Consider the following 19,759-nt stretch of genomic DNA (forward strand, 5'->3'; position numbering starts at 1 on the left):
TACTATTATATCGCTAATCTACTACTATTAAATCGCTAATCCGTCCTGTTGTTGACTACGCATCTGTCTTTTGGAACCCTTATAAGCAGTGCGAGATTAACATACCAGAAGCAGTTCAGGAAAAGGCTAAGAGTTATGTCACGGTTATGATCGTGACTTTTCATCCTCGTCTGCACTTCATTCCTTAAATTTAACTTGGCTCTATTCACGTCACCGTATAGCATCGTTTCATTTCTTGCACAGCATCGTCAATTCTTCAGTTAGACTTTCGAAAAACTACTAAACTCGCGCCAGAGTCATCTACGATACTTCACAACTTCAACTCGATGCCCTACTTTCTACGCACTAATATGCTTAAATTCAGCTTTTTCCTTCATTACATAGGAGACTGGAATTCCTTACCAGGGTCTATTCGCTCATGCTCATCCCGAAGTTTCGCATCTGCCATCTAAGATAAAGGGTCTTAGCCTATCACCTCCATCGTTGTATCATATTTTTATGTGTATACTTTCCCTCTGTTAACCCACTCCTGCAGTATGTGTAAATAAATAAATATATAGATAGATTATTTAAGTAAATAGGTAAATAAATAAATGTGCTCACATGCAGCAGCACCATCTTATGTTGCAGCGTACAATAAAGAGCAGGATGGCAATGTCACGCCTCAACAGCAAAGTTTAATGCCCATAACAGAACATTTTGAACAAGCACAGTTCACCTACATATCGCGCAGTTGGTTGCAACAAACTGCTTGTAGTGAGCAAAACTACCACACAAGACAAAAAAAACACTCCAAGAAAGTTCATGGCAAAAGCCTATGAAAACACATTCCGTACTTCGGGTGAGGAAAGTGCAAGTCACGGGACGGGATAACACTGCAGGTAGAGGAGACAAAAACAAAAAAGACGTAGCATGCTAAGACTTCAAATTATATTGATAGTTCTGGCTGTTTTCTTTTTCTCTTTTTACGTGTCTGCTGGCCACAGACGCGTAGTGTGCACGGATGTCTGAGAAGACAACTGTTCGCGTGCCGTTTTCAAACCCTACAAGTGAAAGAATTGATTCTTGACCCTGGAAGTAGCAATGCCGATATGCACTGTTATTCTTTAGCTCTCAACCCACTGTCTCAGCTGGCTGGCGAACTCTTTCCGTCTCTCACGCGATGCCTCTTCTCAAACTTGCACTGGCCACTTCGTTCATTCACAGTGTCCAAGCGCTGTCGTCGAGCCGTGACCTCCTTACAGGCAAGTGCGTTCGCCCGTCTTGGCTGTAAAATGCGATTTCCTTGGTAGTCCTAACAAACGACTTGTATTTCAGCCAATGGCAGACAAACGCGGCACTTTTGCCAGGCGACTCCACAGGGCGAGCACCACGGTCTTGCGATTGCTTTATTCCCTCCTTGCCCTCATTTTCAATGCCAGGTTCTTGATGTCACTTTACGAGCGTCCAGTCATAGGCGTCGTGTTTTAAGGGTTGCCCGTACACAAGCTTGGAAGGTCTTGTCCTGCTAAAAAAGCGCTAGTACATACATGTAAACTCTCATTCTGGGCGCGGTTGTCTTCAAACGAAAGCAAATAAAGGGAACTGTGGCTGAATCACTGTGCAGCCATTGTGGAATTCTGGGGGAGTTCCAATTCCTGTTAACGAGGCAGCTTACAATGCACTTGATGCAAGTCAAAGACCACACAATGTTGATCACGGTCGCTTGCAGCTGTACCAGCGCTCCGTAAGGCTGCCGCAGCACAACACCATGGCACGGCTGCCTCTGACCGTGAAAAAAAAAAAAAAAGCTGGACACAGAACAAGCGCAAGGTGCACTGTCGCGGTCGGTGCATATCCCCAGCGTAAACCTGCAGAACGCGCTTTACACCAGTTGCATCACGTGCGTAAAAGCTGGGCGAGGCGACGGGCCTGTGCGCCGGTATGCCGACAGTTCACACCAGATAAACAAGCCGCACGAACGCCACGACTGCTCGGTCGCCACGAGACCTTTAAGTGCCCTGCTTGGCATCAAGTGCGTTGCGTAGCCGCCGCGTCAAATATGTGGCCGCCAACTAGCCGAGACAGCACAGCACGGTAGCAAATGACTTGCTGCAGCTCACCCGAGAGACGAAACAAGACAAAAACCCACACCACACACACCACGCGCGCCCGCGACCGGCGTTTAGCTTCGTGCCTTGGGCACCGAGTGGACGCTGACAGTCGCTGCGTTACGCGCCCGCCGCCTGCCTACCCGCCAGCTTGGTGGTCAAGTCAGCGAGGCCTGGAGCGGGAGTCTCCAGTCACATATGTGTTCCCCTCCTGGCAAAGTCTAACAGGCGCGCCTGGACAGGGTCTTGGAGGAACTGGGAGCACAGGGTGAACACCTCGCGGAACGTGTCGGTCATGAAGTCGGCGAGGGAGCGCAGCAGGGCCGGACCGCCCACCACCATTGCAGCGACCAGAAGGCATGCCAAGACAACCACAGTGACCGCGGACAGCGCGATCAGCAGGCGGAACAGCATGACCCAACAGAAGAGCTCCACGAGACGCAGTACGTTGAGCAGCCAGTGTTTGTAGAACGGACGCCGAAGGCGGGGCCACCGGAAGTGCTCCAGCAGAGGAATGTTGGGACGCATGGCACGTCCGCGTCCGTCCGCTCGGCGGTTGTGCGCCTGCGCATCGTATGACGACAGCGTGACTGAACGTAGAGTATTTCTAGTCGAGTCCGGGTCTAATATCTACGCAACAGGGTGTGGAGAGGGCGGCTCAAAAGCACGAGGAATGGACAGTTCAGGTGGGGCGTCAAGAGGAAGGCCGGGTGCGGAGTGAATCTTAACGCTCAGTCCTCACCAGTCTCAAGCTTCGAGTATATAGATTTTCGCACAAAAGAGGGATAAGCCACCATCTGAAATGCCACTAGATCTATGCACATAGACTTCGTTATCATTAACTCAACTTACATCGTCAGTTTCCCGCACAAGACAAAACGCGCAAAACTTATCCTTAAAAATAAAAAGTACCTATTCTGCCGGAAATTGAGCAGAATACGTACACTGCCCAGTCATACTGTCAGGTATACTGCCTTACTGCCCTTAGGTCGAACCGACCTGCTTTGTCCCTACTGTGGTTTCGTCCTATGTCCTATGAGATCATTTAATATCCGATAATACCGGGAGACGGAAGCCACAAGTGAACGCCTCAGATTATAAAGCGGGCGGCGCAGTAACTCAAAGGCACCCAAGGGGAATCGAGCGGGGGGGGGGGGGGATCAATGCATTATTCTGATGGCAGAACAGCCGAGCCCTAAAACATATCAAGCCTAACCGTTATGCGCAGTGATTTAACCATCTGTGAAGCTCCACCTCTGAATCAAGCAGTGCAACAAGAATGCGGTGCAGCTCTCCTGGGTCGGCCATCTTTGTATACAACACAGTTACCTATTCCTTGATAAAATTATTACACGCCGGTGTTTGAGCATTCGCGTAGTTTCACGCCTTCACCAAATACGAGCACACTGAAAGACCCAACGCGTGACTACTTTTATTTAATTATGCGCTTAGATTTCTCTGTGGACTTTAGTCCGATCGATTCAAACGCCTGGACATCTCGACGTGCAGCAGTGAAGCCGTACACAGGCGCGTATATTTTGCTTGTCGTCAATCGCCATGCATTTCTCTATAGTGATTTCCGCATCGAAAGTATTTGTTTCCGACAGATCGCTGACGGTTTGTACATTAATTACCGCAAGACGATTTTTTTCCCTACGTTGCTTCCTTTTTCTTTCGCGGTGAAACGCGATATCAGATTGGCGATTGACGAAGGAATATTTTTGCTGCTCTCTACGGAAGGCTTTGTGGTTGCAGAGCCATGCTATTCTGGCGTAGCAAGCTATGAATGCGCTCGCTAACAAACAAAAACGACGGCAGGCAAAATAGTGATGAGCCATCAGGAATACAGGTCCACTTCTAAAATTAAAATGTTCGACGAAGCCCCCGCCATGGGTCTTGGCAGGCATGTAAGGTCTAAGGCCTGCACAGAGCTATGAGGTGCGGCAGCGAACAATTAACAAACGGAGCCCACTCGCAGTCGTAACAGCCGGCTCCAACTGCGGCACAGGCAAACAGCCGAAACACGGCGCGTGCGTACGCCGATTGAACTCGAGAACGACCGCGAGAGAGCGATTACCGCACAGTTTTGGCAGCCATGCTTGCTCGGCGCCTGAACAGGCAAGGCGCGCTCGATCCGAACCCTTCTTGGAACATCTCGAAGCACAAGCCCGATCCTTCGTTGAAGCCTCTCGCGGTGCTCAAGACGAGCCCAATAACATCCGCGTGCCTCACCTGCTTGTTCCTTCGTTGAGACTTCATGAAGCCGATGGCGTCGTTCGACAACCTTAGCGTTGCGCCGGGGAAGCTTCCAAGACACGCTGACCACGCCGAACGGCAAAGAACGCTGGTCTGCCTCGTCAGCGCTCGACACGTCGCCTCACGAGATCCGGCACGTGCACGGGGAGCACTTGCACCTGTCGCTTCTTCTTTTTCCTGCGCTTCCTAGTCGTGCGCACGTGCGGCGTTCGTTCTTCGCGAACGGGTTGTAGGCGCATACTGCTACAAGCGAAGAAAAGACGACGAAAATGTAAGCCGACAAGTATCGACAGCCTCGACCAGGCGACGCTACGGGCGCTACTGGCGTAGATATCAACATCCTCTTCGAAGTGGGGTGGTGGCTTATGTCAAGTTCGTTACATTTACCTTTCTCCTGTGCTTATTATCGGCCCTTCAAATCCGCGGCTCGTACTAACAGCTATGAAACTTGAAAGAAATTGGCTTCAAAGTATCGTTTTTTTTTTCCTTCTCCATGCCACTCGTCTTCACGACACGCGTAATCCAGCCGCGTTTTACTATAGTAGGATACAAATTAAAAAATAAAAAAAAACTAGCAGTTGGCAAACAAGGCACACGGACCGCGTGTGGTTGTGTTACTCCGCCTGCCAATCACAGAAGCAAACAACGTCGTCGTCATGCGACCTTTTCAAAATGGCGCCGTACTTGATAGCCCCGGAGAGTCTGCGGTTATTGGAGAGACTTTTCATCGGTGGAAGCGATGAGGTGTGCAACAGACATGGACAAAGTGTACGGAGTCTGAACATTTCACTCTTCATAAGTTCGCGGTACAGTTCATTTTTTTTTATTCTTAATTACTGTACAGTCCCACATTCGCTCAGAGCATTACAGTGGGGGCAATACGGAGAGCAATACAAATGTAAAACAGTTGTAATTAACGTTACATAACAAAAAAACATGGTGACGAATAATGCAGTGCAGGGAGCATAACTATCTCAAAACAAAAAAGGGAAAAGAAATTCAAAGGACTATATGTACATATATTCACATACATGGGCATACACTCATATATATATATATATATATATATATATATATATATATAGTAGGCGAGCAAACGCGAAAGAAAAACAATGAACAAGAACCATAGAAACACACGAATTGATCACATGTCAAACAGTTCATTAAAAAAGGCTGAATTTGATCTTTTAGAAACGGTGTCCTCAGGCAGAGTATTCCATTCATTGATGGTTTTGGGAAAAAAAACAGAATACCTTAACAAGTTTGTTCTTGACTTCATTGGCCTTACTTTTAATGTGTGTTCATCGCGATGGGATATGTAATGCGGGTTAAGCATGTATTTCGATTTATTAATGCCAGTATTGTCGTAAAAGATCTTATGAAAAAATCTGAGACGCAAGCAACGCCGGCGTTCGGCTGACGTCGAAAGCGCTAGGCGTGTTTTCTCCCAGTGATAATGCGTGCCGTTCAGTTTTGTACGCGCTCTAAGACGTATTTAAGGTGGTCCTGATAAGGGTCCCATATCGTGCACGCGTATTCAAGAATAGGCCTTACGTATGTCGTGCATAATAACTTCTCGGTTGCCAGAGGACAGGGGTGGAAATTTCGAGCCAAGAACATTGTATATTATTCCCTTTCGAGCCCACCATGGTTGCTCAATAGCTATGGTGTTTGGCTACTGAGCACGGGGTCGCGGGATCGAATTCTGGCCACGGCGGCCGCATTTCGATGGGGGCGAAATGCGAAAACACCCGTGTGCACCATTTAGGTGCACGTTAAAGAACCCCAGGTTGTCGAAGTTTCTGGAGTCCTTCACTACGGCGTGCCTCATAATCAGAAAGTGGCTTTGGCACGTAAAACCCCGTAATTTAATTTTTCTATTCCCTTTCGCGGCAATCTCCGCAATGTGATCCTGCCAAGTAAGATGACTTGAGAAGTGAACGCCGAGGTACTTGGCCCCTGTTACGCTCGAAATGGTCGAATTATTCAGCCTGTAAGAATGGGAAACGTCAGTTTTTTTCCTAGAAAAGCACACGTAGTTGCATTTTGATTCATTTAGTGTCATGCACCAAGTGGCACACCAGTTCGAAATATTATTAAGGTCCTCTTGAAGGAATTTTGCTGTCACTTGGATTGTTTATCGGACGTGACTGGAACAGCTGATGAGCGATACCCATTTACCACCGTTATCTGTCTGAGATTTACGAAGTAGTTAATTAACCAGTTCATTAGATAAGCGGGAATATTTAAATGCTGAAGCTTGTGTATTATACAATCGTGTCGTGCCCGATCGAATGCTTTGTTGAAATCTAAAAACAAACAGTCAGCGCTAGTACCTTGATCTAATGCAGTTATGTCAAAAGAAAATTCCGTTAACTTTGTGTCACAAGAAAACCCGGGGCGAAAACCATGCCGTTCATTGTAAAAAACGTTTTGCGATTTAAGGTGCCTTATTAGGTTGCTGTATACGATGTGTTCCATAATTTTCGAAGCTCCGCATAGGAGAGAGATTGGGCGATATCACTGCTGACCCCGTTTTACTCATGAAACTCAAAGCCAACTGAAGTGAAACTTGGCAATAAATAGTTGCAGCGCAGCAAGCGTTTTATTTCAGTTCAATAAAGGATTATTCGTTCACAGATCCGCTATAATGTACGAGTGAAAACGTAAAAAATTACGCGCTTATAATTTTATTTTGTGGTTTCCGCCTTATTTAGGTAACAGGGAAAGTTTGAAGTACGAACTATTTGCAGCCTCGCATGGGAACAGTGGCTGGAGGTTATGAGGGCGTGGGCGGGGCTTCACTGCAGGCTTTAGTTGTGTCCGACTATATAGTGTTATTCGCCACCAGATTCACCAACATTTTTCTGTCATCCTTGAAGCCCAGTGCCTCGGGCACGATAATTACGTCCTAATTTACCTCAAGTATGGATGCTGTGATATGCTATCAAGGCATGTGCAGTTGTTCCCACATTCCCTTCCCTCCTAATCCCCATCAGTGGCCTAGAGCCGTCCCCTTCCTTAAAATAAAGGATTTATTCATTCATTCATTCTACCTTATTTCCACACCCTGAGCGTGTATAGTCACCATCGGCAACAATTCTTAAACGCACTGTGTTCTGAGGCATTCTGGTCTAGTTTCCAACATCTATGCAGTTCCCTTTGAATTGTCATATAAAAACTATCTTTTCAATTCGTACTTTGCTGTTTGGTATAGTTCTATCGCTGGCTTCTTCATCTCCAGAGAGCGAAAAAGCTTTAATGAAAATAAAGGCAGAGTGGTCGGCCTGGGCCACATTCCTGTACCCAGCTACTCTGCACTAGTGGAAGGCAGAAAGGTGGAAAGATGGCTGACGATGATTACAACACTGCGTTACATCTTGTCACCATTAACGCGATAATTACTGACTAGTTTCCTGGGTCCCTTTCTCATCTGTGAACGGCGACGTTTTTATTTCGCTAAGTACTCTAGACGGCGCTGTATTTTCCATCATATTCCTCAGTTGTTTTTCGAATAAGATTTTGCCCTTGGCATGCCGTACTTCGAAGGATGCTCAGCCCAAGTCTCTTTGTAAAGGAAAAACCTAAAGTCTGCCTTCCGACAGCCCTTTCATTATTCTCTAATCCAATTTCCGCTTCGGATTTTAAACACAACACTGAGTTTCTACATGAAATTCCAGTAACCATGACTCCTTTCCACACGTCTTGCGGGGGGGATGAACTGACGTCATTGATGCCGGCGTGCTGTTGTACAGCTGGCACTGCGAAAATCTGTGCGTTATCTCGATCCACTTGGCTATAGAAATGCGGTGGAAAGTAAAACAATATGGCATATACTTGATGTCACGGTAATACTCCTGCTGCTTGTAGTGTCCTTCATGGTGTTGTACGCTTCATTCTGTTCGTGTTTTTCTTGCCTTCCGCGTTGAGTACGTTGAGTTCATATTTTAAAGCGTTAGCTTTTGTTAGCTCGTCACGCTAACAAAAAAGCACGTTCTACGGACAGCTCTGCGCCTTGTTCTCTCTGCGAATTTACTTCTATTTCCTCAGTTACACAGGCAACGACAATGTGAAATCGATCACTAGAACAATAAAACCAAGTAATCGTCTTCACAAAGAAATATTTTAAGTACGCAATCCCACAAGGAGAGGTTTAACTCATCAACATTACTTAAGAGGAAGCTTTAGCTCGGGCCCAACTCTGATGCCGCCTTTTCAAATTCATGAAAAACGCAAAAACGTTTTTCTGAGATAACCACAAGGCCGATTTTAATTAAATTTGCTGCATTTGAGAGAGAAACATAAATTCCAGTGATTTGGTGCTTGAATGTTTTCAATGGAATTTTCAGACATTGGTGATTTAAAAAAAATAGAAGCACGAAGTTTACAAATTCGTAGCTCCGCACAAAAACAGATATCGCCATTCTGTAAACTGCCTCCATTAGATCATTCAAAGTGGACAAACTCATATATCAATTTAGATCTCATGTGAATTTTTCACATTGTTTACAAAGGTTTTGCGAAAGTCCGCCTAATATATTAGTTAGTTACTAACTTGAGAGCCATGTATATTGCAATAATTCTGTCCGCCTTAGATGTACTATTAGACGCAATTTACAGAATTGTGATATTGCTTATCATTGTTGAGTTAAGGACTTGAAAATGTGATACTTTAGTTTTCTGAAAATTTGCTATTTTCAACAGTATTTATTAAAATATTGACGTTCTAAATAAAAATTTCGTCACTATAACTATCTCGTAAACTCACTATAACTTCGTATAACTAAAATTTCGTCACTATAACTTTCTCTTAAAAATGCAACATACCTCATGAAACTTCGTGCAGTCGTTGCCGAAAAGAACGGTTTCTCCTTTCCCATGTATTTAGATAGGAGCCCCCAACCTAAAGTTTCCTCTTAAGTGAATGACGCTCAAGAGAGCGGCAACCTTAGAGCTAATATAAATTCACGACCTTTAGAAACATGAATTTGGGACATCGGAATTACTTCGCAGGTTCCGCAACATCAGTAACTCAAAAAATTTTTCTCGCTCTTGTAGTAATAATTGCATGTCTTTAATATTTCTTGTGCGGAGAGCGCCTCTTTATTCATTTCATTATTTACCGAGAAACTTGTTCCACCTTCTTCGTTCGCAGCTTTAACTTATGTGTTGTTTTCACTGCATTACGTTAGTGCTTTGCGGGACTGTGGATGCGTAATTTTGAAAAAACCGATTCTTACTAGAAAGAAGTTGTTCACGCCGTGGTGTTTTGAACATATGTTTTTAACTTCCACAAATGCTACTTTACATCAAAGCGCTGCAAATTTATTGTGCCTAATGTTTTTATGAAGGGCACATTCCCCGTAATGTGGTTTCACTGCAGTGCAGCTTTACAAACGTGCCTTTCTAACCTCAGAAACTTCGCGGAATTAAGCCAAATGTCACAAGTACGAAGAGTAAGTCATAGTGATTACGTCACTTCAGTGATTTCGGTGGCTTAATTTCTAAACACATCGCTATACAGTTTCCAATGGTGAAAAAAAAAAGTGGTCGTCGAACCCAGGAAAGCTACTGCACTAAAGTCAAACTTGGCCCACAGTCAGATGACGGCCTGCAGAATATTTAGGTGATATGAAGAAGCGTTTCTTCGTAGTCAATTTTTGAAATTCGCTTCTCATTGAGTAACGCAACCAGACAGCACCCACAGCCTACAGATGGCGCTAGTGGTAAATGTCCTAATTTCCTAGAGAGACCATCAGAGCGCAAACCATACTCCAAGTGGAAGAGGTTGTTATTTCTCAAGCCACCAACATCTCTGCTACATGCTACATAGTGTCTGATCCAATGACGACCATTAAAAATTACCGTACAGGACATGTTAGTCGCGCAGCCCTGCGAAAACTGCGAGAGTCAGAGGCGATACATCAAACTTCTCTGGGTCTCAAGCCACGAAGGCAATCTAGGCAATGAAATTGCCCACCTAGCCACCCGCGCACACACGAACCGGAGGGCAGAGGCAGCTCGCCCAGGTGCTCATGAAGAGGGCTCAAAGAGCTATGGGGATAGGCTCAGACAACAGCGCCAGGAGCGATGCGCGTATCCACCTCCATGTAACACTCTGGAACGACGCCAAGCTGCCGCCATCCGGAGGGCTCAAACACACAGTGTCTGAGCCCTCTGGATGCTGGCGGCCATTGTTAAAGACGACAGCGTGTCCAGGTGCACGCATTGCGGCTTGACGCCGGTAGGGCAAGAGTACATAACGTGGGGGTGCACCCGTAACCCGCCCCCCGGGTGACCTCATGCGATCGACCCCCTCCGGGGAGGTCTGGAGGGTGCGGGCTCCGAACAGCAAAACATCTACTCCAAGCCAGGCTAACCGAGTCGGTGGCGAAAGTTGCGGCCCCATGAGCCCCAACCTATCCCTCCCTTCGGTCCGGCCCCCTCGATGCTCCCCTTCCTGCTAAAATGGTTGCTACCAGCACCACCGGACATGCACATAGTCTTTTTGCCTTACTAGCGTCGACTGCAAATACATGGGCAAGAGGAAAGCACCCGTTGAAATACCACATTTGTGATTAGTCCGTGAACACTGATTTCTTAACTTGTTCGTTGGTACACTCCTTAGCACATATCAACAACTTGATATGCGGCACAGAGTAATAAATGTCTGCAAGACTTCAAAATCAATACTGAAAGCTAAACACATACCAGAATTACCCTCTTTCAGGAACTGAACCAGTGCCTAAGAGTTAGGTATACAGAACAGATCTGAAAAGCTTAGTGATGCCAAGCAGTTCTGCAGGCAACTAGCGACAACAAATTGCCAAGTTTCTTGTCATCTATGACGCAGACGCCGTCATAGATGGCAAACGCATTTTTTTTCTCCTGAAAGTCTCGAAATCCACGTAGGGGCGACGTGCCCCAAGCCGGAAAGACGGCGGCGTCGGAAACGGTGCGTCTCCACCTGTACACCACCCTGTAAACCTGTTTTGCATGGAAGTGCCCTCGCCCACACTTACTTTGAGGTACAAATATTTGTATACCTCAAAAGCGTGGACACAGAATGGAGGAAGAGGCCAAGAAAGTTGGCAGCCAAGTACAGGGTAATCTAAGAGTAAGTATCAACTGGGAGTCATTAAAACAAAAGTGGGAGCAGAGACAGTAAATTGGACGCAAACAATTGAAACAAGAAAGACCACGGAGATTCACCAGTAATGCAAGGAGAAATTAGAAGAGAAAATCTAAATAACACAAAGCGTAATGCCTTGCTATTTCATGCACGAGCTGATTGCCAAAGGACAAAACATAGCGGAGCACATATTCCCAACAGGATGAGACATGTTTTGTGGGGATGCGCGACTCTCGCGCGTCCCCTGATACGTTTTTCCCGCATAGCGCATGTCCTGTAATCCGGCTTCGCCGCGTGGCCTGGCGCCCGCGGCAGTCGGAGTGGTCGAGGCGCAGTACGAGAGATGGCGCGAGTGTTGTGCTGCTAACGCCGCCGACAGGCGGGGTTACTTGGGCGCCGAAGGACAAGGCGCTTGCTCTCTTTGGTTCGGGACAGCAAGCAGTGCGGACGTGCCGTGCCGCGCGTGCGCCGATCCATGCTTCTGCGAGACCATCTCGCGTGGCCGCCTTGGAACGCGCCACCGTTCGCGTGACCGTACGCGCGAACGACCAGGCGTTGGGATCCAGCATGGAGCGAACATATTCGCTCGCTATCCGGTGGCGGTGAGTCGGACTTCTAGATTTGTCGGGCGCCCATCGGCATGTTTTGTGGATAGCAACTCGCCTAGCAGGCATTGATCTATGAAAGGTGCAATAAATGCCCTTGTGATTGTTTGCACTACTGTGTTGTCGTTCCTTTGTCCCAAGAGCTTGGGTAGGAGAACCCCACAGTTTGCTGCCGCAAAACCTGCAGCGAAAATCCAGGGACAACTCAGCGCATCCTATTCGAATGCGAAGGTAACCCCCAAGCGAGACCCTTAGGTAACATCCACTTTCCATAAGCGCTGGGATTCAAAGTGGATGGAAGCTTTAAGGGGGGACGGTACCCAAGACAATTTTTCTTTCAAAAGTAGGCCCATTAAACACTTCATCTTGTGGACATGTCCAGCAAGTGACGCGCTTGTAGTTGCACCACAAGCGGTTCAAAAATCGCGCTTCTGATGCATACCTGCTCGTGAAAGTGGGCGTGGCTTCTAAACAGGTTGTATGCGTTGCAATTTTCACTATAAATAAAGTAATGGAACAGTGATGCAGACAAAGAAAGAAGGCCGAGGCAAGTGCCAGAAAAGGTCGCCGAAAGAAATCTGACGCAGATGATGGTGCAGACTACGCCCCAGGCGCGTACTAGTATGGCCGAAAAGCTATAACTTTAAACAAGATTTTTGAAAACACTGTTTCGACTTGTATAAGGAACATTTTATCTACAATGAATAAACGCTTTTCTTCGAAATTTCAGTCTATAATTGATCAGTGGTCATCGCAGAGACTAATTAAAAACATAATTTTCCATTGAAAACTTTCTTTATTTAGCGTTGTCTCGATCCAAAAGACCGCCTAGTTATAATGCCAAATCTATAAAAAAAACTGTATTTGAGGAATGCTATTATGAAGCTTATTTCTTTTATTTCAATAAAAAAACGTGTTTTATGGAAGCACTTTCGTCGCTTTAGAATGAATTGTTATTTTTTAAATGTTCCTTCACCAAAGTAACAAATTTCTTTCATTTATGTTTTTATAACTTACATACTACTCAACATTTTTGGTCGAATTTTCATATGAAAGAAGCAGAAGCAAATTTATATCGCTGCGCAAATTTTGAATTGTTTGTAGCGAGTGGAAGTTGAGATATTCACCGAACGTTAAAGTCTTTTCTCCGGCTACCATGCCCCTTTAACCTGCCAGCAGTCGAGATAAGCGAGGAACGGTTAGAGTTTAATGGGTTAAAAAAAAAAGAAAACAAGGAAGAGATTAATAGGACCGCATCAATTACAGGCTTAGGTGACTGTACAAGGTCGAGTTAGAGCTTTTAAGGAAGAGACAAATTATCAAGAAGATGTAGGCAAAAGGCTAGACTGATAAGCAAGTATAACATTGCTCGCTCCAGCAGCTAGATTAGGTTACTATTTGTCACCGCCCCATTTCAAAAGGGATGCCAATAAATTATTGCCTCTAAAACGTCTTTATTCTGGAAAGTGGCCGCACTCGTAGATCTTTGCCATCGCATCCTGATCTTTTCTTTCCTCCTCGCTTCCGCCGCTCCGGACTTACATGAACGCTAACTGGCTGCGGCGAGAGAAAGCGCGCCCCGTCAGCTGAACTCACGTCGGCGGCACGTCATGAAACTTGTTTGGCAGTTTTTACGCAGATGCGCACATGTCGCGTCTGAGAAATCGGTGAGATTATGTCGGAAGCCACCGAGCTCGGAGAAGAAAGCGAGCTCCGGGGCAGGAGGGCGCCTGGAAGTGGAAAGGAGAGGCGTGCGCCGGCAAAGTATAGCCAATGTATGGGAAGTTACAGAGGGGCGCAGAAGCCTAGTAATAAAGCACGTATAGTGTTCAGCCCAACAGTTGCCCAGCGTGAGATTGGCGCAAGCACTCTTCGCGAGCATTGAATAAATTAAGGCTGTATTATGGTCAGAATGTTGTGAAATATCTTCCCGCTTCTGTTCCTAAAGTTTTTTTTTTTCGGATGATTCCGCACATTACTGCGCTTCAGACGGCCACATATAGCAACCAGGAAGAGCCCACCGCTGAACCACTCCTCGATACTCTTTTTTTTTATTATTTAAGGCGCTCTTGTTAAGTTTATCTCTGGCTCTTTTTAAAGACATTCTCTTCCGTACGACAACCTGTCAGCACCTTGACAAAGTCGTAACCATGTCATGAGACGATAATTCCAGAACAACTCTTCAAACAGCCGAAACAACAAGTGCGCACGTTGGCTGTTTTGCGGCGCACAGCGGCCGCAAGCAGGAAAAGCGTGCCTTGAGGCGCCATGCAGCCCATCGGAAAGTGCAATACAAGGCGCGCCCAAATAGGAGTGTTGCTCCTTTTGACATTTCTTGTGCTGGCCACCACTACATAATCATAATCATCTTCTTCTTCATCTTCATCATCATCATCATCATCATCAGGCCAGAAACAAAGCATGCTACTTGACCCCCCTCCCTTTCAAGCAGTCACTTTTGTTGCACACTGGTATATCCAACAAAACAGCTGAGGCCAAATTTTCTTTCTGAACATAGTGGAAATAATGAACTCTATGGTGGCAGCGCAAGTAAAGCTCTTCTTTATTACGTATTCCATGCTTTGGCAGCGACGATTGTCTTTCGTGTATCGCCAGGACGTGCACTAGCAGACGACGCGCGGGACACGCCCTGCACCTCCGCATTGCGCAGAAGACTGGCGTCAGGAAGTTCTCTCCAAAACAAATTTCAGCCTGCGGTGCTTTTATCATCCTGCATTATTTTGTACCAGCTAAACCATATTTGAAAATACAAAATCAGCTTGCTCCACTTAACCTAAGAGCCAGGGGACGGTCCGGATAAAGTATGATGAGCAGCAGCGCCCAACGATTACGGCATGCGATTTTTCGGTTATCAAATACCAATACTGTTAAATTGCTGTCGAGATATTCGACATAGTGTTTTAGTCTGTTTCTTATCACCTTCAAAAAAAAAAGGGGGGGGGGAGGGAATAAAACATCAGACATGTCTGACTGACGAATTGGATTGTGGAATCGACTTATCCTAGATGCGTTGGTGTAAACGACCATGTCGAATGTGCAGAACCATTGTTTGTTTAGAGGCATTATATGAAGCGCTACAAAAGTTTCTCTGCTTTCCTGAAAGCACAAAGAATGGCAGAGATTTCTTATTAAGAGGAAACGGAGGTCACTTTAGAGGTGACAGTTGAGAAATGTTTGAAGTGTGTAAGTTACTCGCATGCTTCGAAAATGATTACCTGAATACTAGCCTTCTCCCAATTTTTATGCCTTATACAAAGTATGTAGTTATATCTTCCCGGTTTCTTTGGTGAACAAGGCGAGGCGCCGGGTCGGCGCTTCTGCCACCGGGGGTCAAGCTACGTGCTATATACTCGAAGAAGATGCTGTCGACTTTTGGATTTAGTGGGACGAACCCATGAGCGGCCTCTGGATGATGCGAGGACGACGACGTGCCTCGATTCATAGAGTTTCTCACTAGAACACGTAATATAGCGAGAAACTCTGTGCCTTGCTTGATGCTGGCTGGCTTCCATGTTGGCCAGTGCTTGCTACCCATTGTAAATACAGCTTGTAGATAGTTTCCTTACATTGTTTTCGCGTAACAATATATCGTTCAGTAGGAAGCCACATTCTGAGTGACGAGCGATAAACGTTTAATCTGTGTATGCGAATTACAGCCTCTGTTGAAAGTTACTTGTTCAAGCATTCGATGGTGTCATGCTGCCGTTATTCGCAATGTTTCCCAGGCTCCTAAAACAACTGCATGAAATAGCGCCTTCGAATTTGGTGCAAATAGGGAAAATCTTGCATGAATTTGTGGCGAACTTTCACGCTCCTGGAAAAAACGGAAACGTTGCAAATAATAACTGAACCCTTGTTTCTACACAAATTTTGAGCGTCATATCCCCCCCCCCCCTTCCCTTCTTCGCCCCGCTTTCCGGAACTAACAGCCGGGGTTAACCGAGCGAAAGGTAGCCACAGAAGCTTCCATTGACGTTTTCAGGTCAACTTCAAAAAACTGTCGTGTTTTGAACATTATTTAGAATGGTAGCATGAGGTACATTTTCATGGAGTGTTTGTCTCAACATATGTCAGAAAAACAAGAAAAAAATATTTGCACTGCAGTGTGATACAGGCTTAACATGGCAAGTCAGTTCTGCGGAATCCCGCGAGGTGGAGGAAGTTTCATGAAAGGGAAAATTGTCATCCACCCGGCTGGCGCACGAGACTGGCTTTGTCGCCAGACACGTGCATAGGCGCGAAGGCTCAGATTCGGCACATGTGCGGACTGGTTTTAGCCAAGTACCATTACTGGGCAGGTAGCATTACTAGCTAGCATTTTATCAGACAGCGTGTCGTTTCCTTTGAACCATCCGCGTCTTGAAGCCTGCTTCCTGTATCACAATACAGCATAAATAATAACAAGCAGCATAAGTAACACGAGTTACGAGAGTGCAGATCAGTTTTGTTACCCCCGGAGGAACCCGTTAGCCAATAGTAAGGACGTTTTAGAAACGATGAGGGTACGCTCGCCTATAGTTTTCACGCAACGCATGATCTGACCACCTCTGCCTATAAAGCGCCGATCGTCTTGCTCAAGCTGCGCATTCATCGACACCTATAAGTGAGAGTAGATGTTAGAGTGAGGGTAACATCTACAAGTGAGAGGTCGTTTTTCAACATTAGATAAGCTTTCCATTAAAGGACGCAAGCCACTTGCGTCTCCCAATCTATACCTCTCTATTGAAGCGCTTAAAAAATTAAATAAAGTTATTGAGTTTTACGTGCTAAAACCACTTTCTGATTATGAGGCACGTCGTAGTGGAGGACTCCGGAATAATTTGGACCACCTGGGGTTCTTTAACGTGCACCTAAATCTAAGTACACGGGTGTTTTCGCATTTCGGCCCCGGATTTCATCTTTTCCCCAAAATTATTAAAGCAATCTAAAGAAAAAGGGGGGAAACCCGTACCTACTAAAAAGCAATAACGGTTTTAAAGCCAATGAAAGGTAAAAATTAAGGGGTGAAAGTCCCAAAGCGCATAATTTAAGATAAAAGCCAATTGGAAAAATAAAAGGTGGGCACGGTAACTACTAATGTCCTAATACTCACTCAGCGAGGACGAAAAGGCCTCGCGTAAAGCGTCTAATGATAAAACCGGAAGAATATTAGACGATGAAGCAAAGGGATCATGACGCAGGTGCCCGAAGAGTTGGTAGGCCTGAATCATCATCAGGTTTCCGAGGACAGCAATGCCTGAAGACGGGTCCAGGGAGAGGAAGCTGAAAAACTAATATGAAGAAGAGTAATCTCCTGGCAGTGACCCGTAGAATGGGCACTGGCAACCAAACTAGTGGTCATTACCTACACAAAAGGCGACAACAACTAGATTGTGCAAAAGAAAGTGTAGTAATAAAAGCTGTAACCCGAGAATTACATAGTTCAGATATATAGATACCGGCAAACATATTAACCAGAATGGGCCACTGGATCATTCCATCCATGCTTTCACCGGTAGCAGCCCCGCTCCTCCACACGCCCGTAAGCAGGGCGGTGGAACGCGCAGGCGAATTGAACGAAAAATTTGAATGAAAGAGAAAAAAGAAAAGAAAAAAATTACGAACTGTGTGAAATGAGACGCTAGTGCTTGAAACTAGATATGTGGTAATGAAATACACGTCCCAGCTGTGAGGTGATCAAACGCGCTGATCTTATTGAGTACGCCCGCTGCAAGTCACTAAACGACAGACGAGGCGCCCGCGGACAGCCGCGACACGGCCGCACGTCCGAGAACCCTGGGTTCCCCGCCGAGCAACAAGCCGCGCATGTGCCGTCTCCCGAGCGCACCAACCTGAGGCTGGCGCGCTCGGAGCGCGTGTTAAAGTCTTCAGGCACCGCCGCTATGGCGAATGCCCGTTGGGGCAAACGCGCAACGAGAACGCGATGCCTGTCGCGCCGTCCGCACCACGAACACCAGCACCCTGGGCTTCCGCGAACGCCAGAGGCGCGGGGAAGAGAGAGCGGCACTCACACAAAAACAAAGCAAAGGAAAAAATTTAAAATAAAACAGGAAGAAAAAAAAAGAAACATTTATTGTTACGCGACTTCGGTGGAGCGTTCCACAAATAGGCGATAAAGAGGAAACCGCACTGGACGGGAAACGGCCGCCAGCAGAGGCAGGCGACGCGCCTGCCAGGAAGGCGGCCGGCCGCATTCAGTATCATCATCAATCACATCGACATGTGACACTTGGTGGAATCGTCTGCACCCCACGTACGCAAGACGAATAGGGTGCAACACTAGAGGCCATAGTCGCCCGAGCCTTTTCGGCCCCATCGAAATGCGGCCGCTGCGCATTGAAGCGCTTGAAAACCTCCCTACACAGCACGGCAGGGGCGTTGAGATTCAATAACCTAGCATTGTCAGACCTGCACAGAGGAGTTTCTGTATTTGCGGATGAGATTTTCGATGAATCCGCAACAAAGCCACGGCGACTGGGATTCAAGTAGTTCAACCCCGACTTCAATGAGAAGTCGGGGTTGGTCCTTCATTGGGATAGAGGCAATCTTTCTATACTAAATATATATTTGTTTATCTCCTGTCATTGTCTTCTTCTGATTCAGCATGCAAACACATATATATTAGAGGTGCGCGAATACCATGTTTTTCGATTACGAATAGTAAGTATGGAATACCGAATCGAATAGTGGAACGCAGACGCATGAATATTATCAGTCAAATTATGATTTCAATAATAATAATGGATGGGAGAAGTGATGGGAGAAGGGCGCCGCGGTTGCTCAATACGCCTTTCTTTTTTTTTTTTTTTTTTCCTGTACTACCCTTTGCCGTACGCCGCTGGAAACGTTTTAGAAGGGCGCCGTGACTTTCGCCGGTTGATTTGTGTCCCTCCACCCATGTTGAGTGCACGTCGGTTGTGCGTTTCGTGGATCTCGAATAATTATTAATGGCTTCTCCGAGGCAGCATGTCGTTCCTCGAAGCCATGTAGCCCTCACCGACTACTGGGTGAGCAGGCCGGAGTGCGTTCGGTTGTGCTAATAGTGCGGCCGATATAAAGGCACCCTGAGTGCCGTCTGCCGACGCGGCGCCTTGGAGTACAGAAGCATAGTCTGTTGGGACAGTTGGGGTGCATCATGTAGTGTCGTTGAGAGGAAATACGGGCGTGAAGAAACGGAGTAGACGGGACAGACGCTTTTTTTTTTTTTTTCGTCTGTCCTTCTCCACACCGTTTCTACAGGCCCGTATTTCCGCTCAGCGACACTACATGATGCCTAGGAGTTTCTCGTCGCTGATTTCTGCACTTGCACACCGCCATTTACCGCATTCAAGAGTTCCTCGAGCGCAGCCTTCCGCGTCGGATTTACCAAAGCGGTGCACTTGTTTGCGTCGACATATACAGCCACTGATAGTTGTTAACGTCAAATATCGGGGAAAAGATGCATCGCTGGTATGAAGTAATGTCAAAATGTGGCAAAGCGTACATATCTGCGCATATGAGCCGCGTTGTTCCACCCTGAGGCGAGTCAATATCAGTCACTTAAAACGCGGCAGCTGTGTTACATATATTGCGGGCTGTTCATTTATTACTGATCCTCGCTTTTCTTTTGGTGATTAGTGAGTCTCGCTTTTTTGCGCGTCATAAAACATTAATAA

The 19,759-nt window shown here is 46.3% G+C and overlaps 1 protein-coding gene across 1 annotated transcript; it reads right to left on the reverse strand.

Moving 5' to 3' along the window:
* Positions 1-657: 657 nt before the first annotated feature.
* LOC135915090 (uncharacterized) lies at positions 658-4,513 on the reverse strand. Its single transcript, XM_065448079.1, has 2 exons — positions 4,323-4,513; positions 658-2,654 (listed from the first exon to the last, which is right to left on the reverse strand). The coding sequence occupies exons 1-2, from the start codon at positions 4,347-4,349 to the stop codon at positions 2,283-2,285; spliced, it is 399 nt and encodes a 132-aa protein (XP_065304151.1). The 5' UTR covers positions 4,350-4,513; the 3' UTR covers positions 658-2,282.
* Between the last annotated feature and the right edge of the window lie 15,246 nt (positions 4,514-19,759).

This window comes from Dermacentor albipictus, chromosome 1 (genome assembly GCF_038994185.2).
Source record: "Dermacentor albipictus isolate Rhodes 1998 colony chromosome 1, USDA_Dalb.pri_finalv2, whole genome shotgun sequence".
Lineage (NCBI taxonomy): Eukaryota > Metazoa > Arthropoda > Arachnida > Ixodida > Ixodidae > Dermacentor > Dermacentor albipictus.